The sequence below is a fragment of the Oncorhynchus clarkii genome, chromosome 33 (assembly GCF_045791955.1).
Source record: "Oncorhynchus clarkii lewisi isolate Uvic-CL-2024 chromosome 33, UVic_Ocla_1.0, whole genome shotgun sequence".
Lineage (NCBI taxonomy): Eukaryota > Metazoa > Chordata > Actinopteri > Salmoniformes > Salmonidae > Oncorhynchus > Oncorhynchus clarkii.
In genome coordinates, this window is record NC_092179.1 from 14,400,362 (window position 1) to 14,412,843 (window position 12,482).

At 44.8% G+C, this 12,482-nt stretch overlaps 1 protein-coding gene across 2 annotated transcripts in view; it reads left to right on the top strand.

Moving 5' to 3' along the window:
• Nucleotides 1-11,189, top strand: part of LOC139393069 (tetraspanin-12-like) — a 16,575-nt gene extending 5,386 nt beyond the window's left edge. For both annotated transcript variants that reach the window (XM_071141410.1, XM_071141411.1), the window contains exons 6-9: nt 934-999; nt 6,202-6,309; nt 6,525-6,668; nt 9,976-11,189. In XM_071141410.1, the coding sequence (XP_070997511.1) occupies nt 934-999; nt 6,202-6,309; nt 6,525-6,668; nt 9,976-10,308 (651 nt within the window). In that variant the 3' untranslated portion in view covers nt 10,309-11,189. The remainder of the gene's footprint in view (nt 1-933; nt 1,000-6,201; nt 6,310-6,524; nt 6,669-9,975) is intronic.
• The last annotated feature ends 1,293 nt before the right edge of the window (nt 11,190-12,482 follow it).

Sequence of the window (12,482 nt, forward strand, 5' to 3'; positions counted from 1 at the left end):
ACTGATGGAAGTGGATTTAACAAGTGACATCAATAAGGGATCATAGCTTTCACCTGGATTCACCTGGTCAGTCTATGTCATGGAAAGAGCAGGTGTTCTTAATGTTTTGTACACTCAGTGTGTATTGAAGCTAGAAGGGGTCAAGGGAAGTTTCATATTCTATTCACACCTGGAAACCGTCCTTGTAGAATGGTGAAGTATTGAAGTACTGATTGTGTATGTCTTGGTATATGCGTGAAGGAGTGTGTTAGAGGGGGGTTCGAAGGGTGAAAAGGTCACACCGAGAGAAGAAGACAGGGGAGATTTTTTTTGAGTGGTGAGATGAGTTTCTGGGTGAGAGGTGTGTGAGTGTGTGTCTGTGTTGTTTGGGACTGGCCTGCTCTAAATGGAGTGTAGCACTAACAAAGGCGAGGCAGAGCCATCTGTCTGCCAATAATATTTACACTCCAAACAAACAGGCTGTCAGACAAAGCCTGTACCACTAACATGCCCCCAATAGAATAGCTGACACACGCATCACTCTTCATAAGACCTGTGTGTGTGTTTGTCTGGTGTGTGTGTGTGTGTGTGTGTGTGTGTGTTTGTGTGTGTTTGCACAGTTGTGTTTACATGAAAGTCTGAATGATTGAACATTTTAATGTTTTTTGTTTATGTGAAATTGTGGAAATAGGTGTGTGTATCTGTGTGTGTAATGTGTGTCAGTGTGTATGTGCGTGTATGTGACATGAGTGGAACAGGCGTCTGGAGATTGAAGAACATAACATCACTTCTCATTGTGTGTGAAAGCACTTTCTCCCACCATCCACCATGACGATCAATCACCCAGACAAGACACTACACAGTACATCTCTGTCTAGCCTCAACACTAACATTCTCTCTCTCTCTCTCTCTCTCTCTCTCTCTCTCTCTCTCCCTCTTTCTCTTTCTCCTCAGTACTTTGGCAGTCTGTTGGTGATCTTCTGTGTAGAGTTGGCCAGTGGGGTGTGGACGTATGACGAGGTGAGTGCGGCAATGATTTTCTATATGCTGTATCTCTATGCTGCAGCTCTATGTGTGGGGGCTATCCTTATAGGCCTGTCTGTATTTTGTTCTGTGCTATGAATAAACATAAATGCCAGTCATGTTCTGCTCTGCTCAGAGAGCTTGCCTCTTTCTCTGCTTACTTGGGCTACCCAATAAACAACATGGCCAGTGCAGGGCACAGGCCAACGAGCACAGGGAAATGGTACTGGTGCTATATATAAACAACCAAAAAATCTAACTAAAAGAAACGTCCAACGTCTCAAAATTTCACAATGTCCCTAAAGTGTTGTTGGGTGAAACCAGGTTCCACTGCATTTTTTCATTGTACCCCTCTAATCAGGGACTGATTTAGATCTGGGACACCAGGTGGGTGCAATTATTGATCAGGTAGAACAGAAAACCAGCAGGCTCCGGACCTCGTAGGGTAAGAGTTGAATACCCCTGAGATAGGGTATAATTGTGTCCCCCGTTCCCATCCCTCCGCCTGCCTCCTCTCTCCCTCCTGCTCAGGGTGTGGGTGTTTGAACACAATGGGCAGGGCTCTCTATTACAACGGGTTCTCCCCTACAGGGCTGCCCCTCCACTGGGCCAGGGGCTTATCTCTCCACCATGAAAGAGCCCACAGTGGCTTTGATGTCCCATCACAGTAGGTGGGACTCGCTCCAACCGCGCAGGTGTGTTTGTGTCCGTGTGTGTGCAGCACCTGGTCACTGGCTAGAGCAGTGTGTATGGCAAACTGAGAAAGGTGTATGTGTGTTTGGTACTTGGCTACAAGCCTGAGGATGTGTGTGTGTGTTTAGCACCTAGCCTTTGAGTCCACAGTGTCACCCGCCTCCCTCAGTGTGACATAACTGCCATGCCGCAGGGGGGTTGTGGGTATTGTAGTCTTTGTGCCTTGTCCTTTATCAGAACCCTGATAGGGTAGCACCAAGGTAGCACCAACCTGGCCTCAGGGTAATTCTGGGTAACCTGGGTCATATTATGCTTCTCACAATCTCATTACAAGACTAGAGGAGAGAGGCCCAAGGGTGTGTTAGGTGGAGGTTTTATTGGAGAGGAGACAGGGATAAGTTATGCATGGTAAGTGTGTCAGACTGTGGGTCTGCGGAACAGCTCTGGTCTGGTTCCCCAGAGCCCAGACAGGGGTAATTGTTTAGACAACAAGCCGTTGTCAACCTCAGCCACTACATACCGGAGTGTTGGAGGCCTGGGAAACACTAGAGGAGAGAGTCAGAAGTTGAGTGTTTGAAAATATTTGAGGCATGGTCAAAGAATTGGACTATATAACTAGGCTTGAAACAGAGAGCTGGTAGCTAAATATACACTGTGACTGTTGCTCCAGTACGGTTTCATGGCTTTCTGTTGAGTGTCTTGTGGTAATACATGAACTGTACAGGAAATGTTCTCAGCTGAAGTTGAACTGAAATATATAGCTGAACTGAATAACTATGCTGAGTGAAATGGAGTTTAGTGCTGACCCCATTTATTCGACTGGTCGATTGTTTGGTCGATAGGCTGTTGGTCGACCGAGATTTCGTTAGTCGAGCAGTAGCAAAAATAAAATATCATGGCGTACAAGACACCTGTCTGATTCACGACGGTCTGAGTGGACTGATCCATTGTGGGGATGTGTCACGTTCGCTGGAATAATTATCGGACCAAACTGCAGCGCGATATGGTTTCCACATAATATTTATTTGAAAACGCACAAAACAACAAAGAAAGAATGAAACAAACAACGAACCGTGACTACAGAGGTGCTACGTGCACTAACTCAAAACAATATCCCATAAAAACACAGGTGGACAAAATGCTACTTAAATATGATCCCCAATTAGAGACAACGATAGCCTGCTGCCTCTAATTGGGAATCATACCAAACACCAACATAGAACAACTAAACTAGAACCCCACATAGAAAAGAATAACTAGAAACCCCCCAGTCACGCCCTGACCTACTCTACCATAGAAAATAAGGGCTCTAAATATTATGTGGAAACCACATCGCGCTGCAGTTTGGTCTGATAATTCTTCCAGCGAACGTGACAGGATGGTACAGTCCATCACTCTAAGACATGTGCTACTGAAAGTGTCTATGGTTATATTAAGTAGGAACAATGGTGCAACTCTAATAAAAATAATATAATTTTATAACAGATTCGGGTTCTCCCGTGTTGGATAGTGGTCGCTGTTCCCGGTTCTGAAACACGTCAGTGTGCTGTTGTCGCTATGTGCATAATAGCAAAGTTAACCAGCATATTGGTGTTGAGAACAATGTGGCGGAGGCAGAGAAAACAGCCTTTGCCTTAATTGTCTAAGAAACGTGAGGAGAGAGGAAATCACAACATAATTAGGTCTATAATCAATAATAAGCTTTATAAATCATCCATATATATTTACAAAAATAATACAGATCCTGCTTATATTGCCTGTTTGAGTGTTTGATTCATAGCATACTAATTCTGTGAGCACCAAGCCTTCGTGAGCACCAACCACAACATGTCGGTTAAATCATTTCACAAATTCGGCTGTTGTTCAATCTTTGCTATGCTGTAATAAAGGCTTTACACTTTTTATCTCGTTAAAACCGCCTCTCTGGTATTAGTTATAATTTATTTAGTGTTGTTTACACTGTTCCAAATGATCAGACAAATTATATTTATAATAATTATAATAACTCTCCTTTTTCCTTGATCTCCTTCTTATTGTTGGTATTACTATTATCGTTATGATCATTGTTAGTATTATAATAAGTAATGTCATTATCATCAGTAGGCTTAGTACAGCAGCCTTGTATAACCACCATCGAGCTGCAGGCCTAAGAGCACATCCTGTTAGGACTTGATACCGTAACGTACTTCGGCCTATATTTCAATACTTATATAAGCTATAGTACTGTATCAATCAATCAATCAATCAATCAATCAATCAATTCGTTCATGTCATCACACAGCATATGAGTCATTCATGCAATCAAGCATTTTAATTTTAAAATAAAACAACGCGAACTTTGAATACTTAGCATAAACAATAAATAAACGGTTCCATTTTGGAAATTGCAACAGACTCTCTGTTATGCTTATAATTTATTTAGTGTTGTTTACAGTGTTCCAAACGGTCAGAGAAATTATATTGTAATCTAACAGCTCCTGTTTGGCACATAAAATATGCACACAGAGCTTGCTCCTTACCATCTTTTTCTTGATCTCCAGTATTTTCCACAACTAATTTATTCCACACATTTCTTTTACCTCCAGAGCAACCAGTTAACATCCCCCCGTTTCGAGTTGATTTGTCACCTTCTTTGCATCCATTTTGCTGTCACGCGTGTTACGGTGTTCAGAGTTTGCTATAGCCAATTTATTGGTGTGATAAAGATATGCTATATGTGTCACGTAAAGAGAGCAAGGGTTGAGAGAATAGGGACTGTTATTCCTAAACAAATGAGGGATTTGGGTAACAGAACTTTTCAGCCAGATACGGCTGGAATTATGTTGCAGCTTCAGCAACACGGACAGCGCGATAAACACTGTTGATGTTATGTGGTGGTCCTGCAGCAGGGAGAGACAACCGGTGCTAGTCACTCTTTTTTATTTTATACAGCGCAAAAGTCTGAGCCCGGCCTGGCACACTCAAATAAATTGCGGTTGGACTCCCTCTAGTCATTTGTGTGTCTTAATTATTTCATCAAACAGTGCGCTTAAAGCATCAGACAATCTCACTGCATATACAGTGCATTTGGAAAGTATTCAGACCCCTTGAGTTTTTCCACATTTTGTTACATTACAGCCTTATTCTAAAATTGATTACATTTTGTTTTTTCAATGATCTACACACAATACCCCATAATGACAAAGCAAAAACGTTTTTTTACATTTTTTTATATTTGCAAATGTATTTAAAAAAAAAAGCTGATATCACATTTACATAAGTATTCAGTACTTGTTACTTCAGTACTCAGTACTTGTTGAAGTACCTTTGGCAGCGATTACAACCTTGAGTCTTTTGGGTATGATGCTACAAGCTTGGCACACCTGTATTTGGGGAGTTTCTCCCATTATTCTCTGCAGATCCTCTAAAGCTCTGTCAGGTTGGATGGGGAGTGTCGCTGCACAGAGGGGATGGTGCAGGTTTTCATCAAGAATATCTCTATACTTTGCTCCGTTCATCTTTCCCTAGATCGTGACTACAGTAGTCTCCCAGTCCCAGCCGCTGAAAAACATCTCCACAGCATGATGCTGCCACCACCATGCTTCACCGTAGGGATGGTGCCAGGTTTCCTCCAGACGTAACGCTTAGCATTCAGGCCAAAGAGTTCAATCTTGGTTTCATCAGACCAGAGAATTTTGTTTCTCATGGTCTGAGAGTCCTTTAGGTGCCTTTTCAGAAAGTTCCAGCAGGCTGTCATGTGCCTTGTACTGAAGAGTGTGGCCACTCTTCCATAAAGGCCTGATTTGTGGCAGTGGTTTAAAGAACTTAAGTAAAAATACTTTAAAGTACTACTTAAGAAGTTTTTTTGGGTATCTGTACTTTACTTTTTATATTTTTGACAACTTTTACTTTAACTTCACAACATTCCTAAAGAAATGTTTATACTTTCTCCGTACATTTTCCCTGACACCCAAAAGTAGTACTAACTTTTGAATGTTTAGCAGGACAGGACAATTGTCCAATTCACGCTCTTAAAAGAGAAAATCCCTGGTCATCCCTACTGCATCTGATCTGGCGGACTCATTAAACACAAATGCTTCATTTTGTAAATGATGAGTGTTGGAGAGTGCCCCTGGCTATCCGGAAAAAAAAAGAAAACAAAAAGAAATCGTGCCCGGCTGGTTTGCTTCATATAAGGAATTTGAAATAATATACTTTTACTTTTATTTTTGATACTTAAGTATCATAATTTTATATACATTTACAAAAAAATCTAAAAACCTGTTTCCACTTTGTCATTATGAGGTATTGTTTGTAGATTGATGATAATTGTTTATTTATTTAATCCATCTTTAGAATAAGGCTGTAATGTAACAAAATGTGTAAAAAGTCAAGGGGTCTGAATTCTTTTCGAATGCACCGTAGTTGATTTAATTGAAACACATAGGATGTGCCTATATATGGAAAAATACGGTTTCTTAGTCAGGGACAGCCTTAATGGAGTTACACTGTTATGTTCTGTCCAAGCCCTCAGTTCAGAGGTCAGATATGATCAGTCTGAAGTCCAGGATGCCCAACTATGGCCTGCAGCGTTACCAGTGGCTAACACACACCTGGAACACCTTCCAGACTGAGGTGAGAGGTCACTACCCCAGAGGCCACACACATCTACACAAACACTTAGTGGTTTTATATCATGGTTTTATATCATAACCCAAGAGCAACATTTTAATAAGATATTACATGTATTTATTAGAGGTTATTAGTGGTTTAGTGCTTGAATATGCAAGATTGCTAGTTATAAAGGGTTGCTAATGTAAGTAAACTTTCTTTGACTGTGTGTTCCCCAGTTTAAGTGCTGCGGGGTCATCTACTTCACCGATTGGCTGGAGATGACAGAGATGGAATGGCCACCAGACTCTTGCTGCTCCAATCAGTATCCAGGATGTGCTCGCCACGCCCACTACCGTGACCTCAGTGACCTTCACCAAGAGGTGAGTGTCCCCAGGAGTGCCCCAGTGACCCTCTGACCTTATAGTAAGTGTTAGGTTGTGGCTTTACCTCTGGTGAACTGTTCACCTACTGAACCCTCTGACCCCACCCTGAAAAGAGTTAGGATCATTACAGGTGATCATTACAGCTCTCTGTAGCCCCAGGTGGATCTGCCAATTGCCAATTATGTACCTTCCCCTGTGATATCATCAGAAAGGGACACACAGGCTTACATATTCCCATTCGCCAATTGAGTAAACCTGTTAGTTCAGAAGAAACAGAAACAATAACAAGACACTTTTTGAAATAGGTTACTTACATTCTAAATGGAGTGGAGATGATTTTCTTGGAGTTGGAGTTTTCCACTTAATACATTCACAACAACCTGTTTCCAATGGGATGTCTATTTGCAGCCTGAAATGACCTGCCATGTTCAATGGTGGAGAGAAATCCATACAACTCAATTAGAGCCAATCACAGGCTTGATAGCATAGTGTGCCTTCTGGCTGCCGCGGTTGCCAGATTGTTGAGACAGAGTGCAGCTATTACGCCTCATCAAGCCCATCAGGGGACAAGGTATGCCGTGGTCCGGGGCTGAGGGGAACACACAAACAAAGTCTAGTAGGGGGTGAGGTACGACAAACAATGCCAGCTAGCCTGCCAGTAGGATACAGAGAGAATACAAAGCAAACTTTCACCCTAGAGTCTCTCTCTCTATTTCTATTTTAATAACTCACCTTTCTATCACACACCCACACAAACACACAGGCAGGCACACAGGCAGAAAGGTAGGTAGGCAGGCAAACAGACAGGCAAACAGGCAGGCAGGCAAACAGACAGGCAGGCAGGTAGGCAGGCAAGCAGGCAGGTAGGTAGGCAGGTAGGTAGGCAGGCAGGCATGCAGGCAGGTAGGCAGACAGGCAAGCAGGCAGGCAGGCAAACAGACAGGCAGGTAGGCAGGCAGTAGGGCAGGCAAACAGGCAGTCATGCAGGCAGGCAACAGGCAGTCATGCCGGCAAGCAGGCAGGTAGGGCCGCACACACTCAGTCTTCTTTCCTCAGAGGGAAACACCCTCATCTCCCCATCTACAGCTCAACCACTGTCCTGGTCTAACCCCAAACCAACCCTGTCCCCTATCCCATCTACAGCTCAACCACTGTCCTGGTCTAACCCCAAACCAACCCAGTCCCCTATCCAATCTACAGCTCAACCACTGTCCTGGTCTAACCCCAAACCATCCCTGTCCCCTCTCCCATCTACAGCTCAGTCACTGTCCTGGTCTAACCCCAAACCATCCCTGTCCCCTATCCCATCTACAGCTCAACCACTGTCCTGGTCTAACCCCAAACCATCCCTGTCCTATATCCCATCTACAGCTCAACCATTGTCCTGGTCTAACCCCAAACCAACCCTGTCCCCTATCCCATCTACAGCTCAACCACTGTCCTGGTTTAACCCCAAACCAACCCTGTCCTTTATCCCATGTCTGACCACCTCCACCTCAACATGTCTGTCTGCTGTGTTTAGTCAACACTGTTAACCTGTTCCCCTCCCCATGGTCCAGGCCAAGTGGTGTGTCTCTAACAAGGTTCTAGCAAGCCCGGTGTGCCCGGTGCAGACTGCCAGGCTGCCCATTGTCACCTGGGTGAGAAATGCTGGGTGACATGGTGTTCCTGCCTGACATACACATACAGGGGCTTCCAAGTGGTGCTGTGGTCTAAGATGCTTCATCTCAGGTGTCACTGCAGACAACCTGGTTCAAATCCAGACTGTATCACAACCGGCCGTGATTGGTAGTCCCATAGGGCGGCGCACAATAGCCCCAGCGTCATCCAAGTTTGGCCGGTGTAGACCATCGTTGTAAATAATAAACAAAAATACACACCTGGACTGGCTTGCCTGGGAAAGATGGAGGTAGAGGGTGGAGAAAGGGGAGGTTGTGACACTGGAAAAAGAGAAGGAAATGGGGGTGGGGGAAAGGGAGGAGGAGGTAAAGAGAGTGCCGATACAGTAAAAGGGGGAGAGAGAGGCTACTAATTGTGTTAAATGTCAACTCTGAGAGGTTCTTATGAAATGTGTGCTGCTGCTACGCCTCACTAAGTAGAACCAGGCATACAGAGGGACAAAGAGATGCTGTGTGTAGTGAGGATGAGTCAGTCTGTAGAGGAGGGAGTCAGGATGGAGTCAGTCAGTAGAGGAGGGAGTCAGGATGGAGTCAGTCAGTAGAGGAGGGAGTCAGGATGGAGTCAGTCAGTAGAGGAGGGAGTCAGGATGGAGTCAGTCAGTAGAGGAGGGAGTCAGGATGGAGTCAGTCAGTAGAGGAGGGAGTCAGGATGGAGTCAGTCAGTAGAGGAGGGAGTCAGGATGGAGTCAGTCAGTAGAGGAGGGAGTCAGGATGGAGTCAGTCAGTAGAGGAGGGAGTCAGGATGGAGTCAGTCAGTAGAGGAGGGAGTCAGGATGGAGTCAGTCAGTAGAGGAGGGAGTCAGGATGGAGTCAGTCAGTAGAGGAGGGAGTCAGGATGGAGTCAGTCAGTAGAGGAGGGAGTCAGGATGGAGTCAGTCAGTAGAGGAGGGAGTCAGGATGGAGTCAGTCAGTAGAGGAGGGAGTCAAGGGGAATGTATGGAGTATCCTTTCTATCTCCTGTCTGTTTTCTCTCTCTTTCTTTATCACATCTCTCTCCCCCCACGTTTACTACCCTTTCTCCTTTCCTCCCACTTTTCTCTCACTCTCTCTCCCACCTCTCTCTCTCTCTCTCTCTCTCTCTCTCTCTCGCTCTCTCTCTGGCAGCAGTAAGGTGTAGAGTAGATCTGGTATGTAGCAGCCCAATAGTGAATATCCCCCAGTCAGGAAGTAATAGACTGGCCTTTCTACACCTCCACTACTATTCCCTCTCTTTCTACACTTCTCAACCACCTTCCTCCCTTCCCCTACATCTCTCTTTCTCCCACTCTCTCCCCCTCTCTTTCTTTCTCTCCATGTACATGTCATCCATGTGATAGGATGAGAGAGCGTTTTCATTTTGTTCCTACAGCAGATGTACAGCTCACAGACTTAGTATGGGAGGTCTGCCCCTGGCAAGACAGACAGACTCAAACATTGAAACAACATGAATATTACAGAAATGTAACATTAATATAACATGGATCAAATGTATTTCAACATGAAAAAGCTTAAACTCTTAAAATGACAAGCCCTTATTGTGTTCCTTTGTCTGTCTGTCTGTCTGTCTGTCTGTCTGTCTGTCTGTCTGTCTGTCTGTCTCTGTCTGTGTCTGTGTCTGTGTGTGTGTGTGTGTGTGTGTACTACAGGGCTGCGGGCCGAAGATCTACAGTTTCATCCGGGGGACTAAGCAACTGCAGGTGCTGCGGTTCCTGGGTGTGTCTATAGGAGTGGCCCAGATTCTGGCCATGACCCTGACCCTAACCCTGCTCTGGGCCCTCTACTACGACCGCAAGCCCCCCGAGCCCACCCTGCCCGAACCCCCCACAGGAACCGACCCTGGACCTCTAACCATCACACACCCACCCCAAGGGGAGGCTCCTAAATCGGGTAACACTCGCCCGGCTGAGGCCTGGTCCAATACTGCGACCACATCTAACGGACATGGACACACCCAGTTTGAGATGGAGACACTGTCCTAGCAAGGGGGGGGGGGGGATACACTGTCCACCCATCTGCCCCTCACACCACCGCTCACCCCTACTTCACAGACACTGGAAGAGGGAAAGAATAAGGGGATGAGAAGAAAGTGTGAGACTGGATAGAGGGAGAGAGGGGGTAGAGAAAAACGAGGGTAGGAGACATGAGAGAGATTGGGCACAGTTGCAGGAGAGTGAATACCCCACATACTCTCTTTCCCATTGGACAACATGACAATGACATACTGGACTCGTGGGCTTTGCAGGACTATTTTGTCACAGCTGGGATTGGAAATGGTCACAGAAACGAAATAACTATAAGCCGAGGCTTGCTCCTTTAGTGTCACCACTATCCGATAGTGAGGAGGGGAGGGAATCGTTGTAGTTTTCCCAACTTCCCTCCTCCTCGTTGGGAATGTTTGGGAATATCACCACTAGCACTGACTGGATGAAACCTGTTCAGCAAAGACTGCTGTAAGGACATGTCAACTCTTCATCTCACTCAAAACACACCGAACCAAGGAAATGGAGTTTATCTGGATATTTGGAAATATCATGTCTTAATTTGACAGACCAGTTGGAATCCACAAGAACCACTCAGCCATATTAATGAGTGTTTGTGCAGCAGTTAGAGTGTATTATCGTTGTCTACTATAAACGGAACATGATGTTGGCTATTTATCTCTGGCTCTGTGAGAATAATGCATTTCAGCTCAAACAATAATCTGTGCATTTAATCATTTCAGAGGGGTTGTGAAATATACTGTGTGTTTGCCAAGGAATAATAACACAACCAAGTGTTTGTTCTCTGATACAGATCACTGTCAGCATGACACTCTTAGGGATGAAAAATAAAATGTTCTTTCATCGCCACACAAAACAAATCAAATGTATTTATATAGCCCTTCGTACATCAGCTGATATCTCAACGTGCTGTACAGAAACCCAGCCTAAAACCCCAAACAGCAAGCAATGCAGGTGTAGAAGCACGGTGGCGAGGAAAAACTCCCTAGAAAGGCCAAAACCTAGGAAGAAACCTAGAGAGGAACCAGGCTATGAGGGGTGGCCAGTCTTCTTCTGGCTGTGCCGGGTGGAGATTATAACAGAACATGGCCAAGATGTTCAAATGTTCATAAATGACCAGCATGGTCAAATAATAATAATCACAGTAGTTGTCGAGGGTGCAGCAAGTCAGCACCACAGCACGTATCATACATTTGAAGTGAACAGAATTCATTCTGGGAGAACTATGAGAATGATATGTGGGAGCGTATGGTCTTTCATTTTGAAATAACATACCCTGCTTTCAGTGGAGGCTGCTGAGGGGAGGACGACTCATAATAATATCTGTAATGGAGCAAATGGAAACCATGTTTCGTTTCTGTGACAATTTTCAATCCCAGCTGTGACAAAATACTCCTAAAAAGTCCCACATAGAAACCATGTGTTTGATACCATTCCACTCATTCTGCTACAGCCATGAGCCCTTCCTCCGTAATTAAGGTGCTATTGATAATCCATAGTATTTATAGCTAGAAGGGCAGTCGGTAAACTGCAGCTGTCACCACCTACTGAATGTCAGAAACATCCCCTAAGATCCTTTAAGTCACTGGTGATTATATTTTGTGTTTGCCCTCTATCTATGTGTCCCCTTGCAGTGTGTCCCCTTGCTGTGTGTCCCCTTCAAGTCCCTCATCAAAGGACTGGTCATCCATGGCTTTCAGCAAGGATACTCCAGAGGTGTTACGCTTAAATGCTGCTGGTCCCAACCTAAGGGTTTCTGGGGGACAGAGACGTACTGTATGGGCAGGGTGAATGAAGGTTGCAGAGTCCCCTTTCAAAGTATACCCTTCATTTGAGAAGCAAAGGCCGATCCCATAACTTTAGGCCATTCACTCCTTACTGATGCACTAAAAGTAGAAGCGAGGATTAGAAAGGTATCAGCAATATGATTCCAGCTACACCTAGCCCTCCAGGTTGGCAGCTTTCTGACAGTTTCACTCTTTTCAGATCAGCAAGGACAAACCTGAAAGTGTGTATGGAAGTGGTTATGGGTTGGTTCAAGGTCTCAGAGAGACAGGCGATTGGGCCAGTGTATATTGAGTAACAACTTTAACTTAGACATTTTTGATGGAGGGGGAGAAAGTGCCTGTTTAGAAGAAGAGGAGGATGGATGG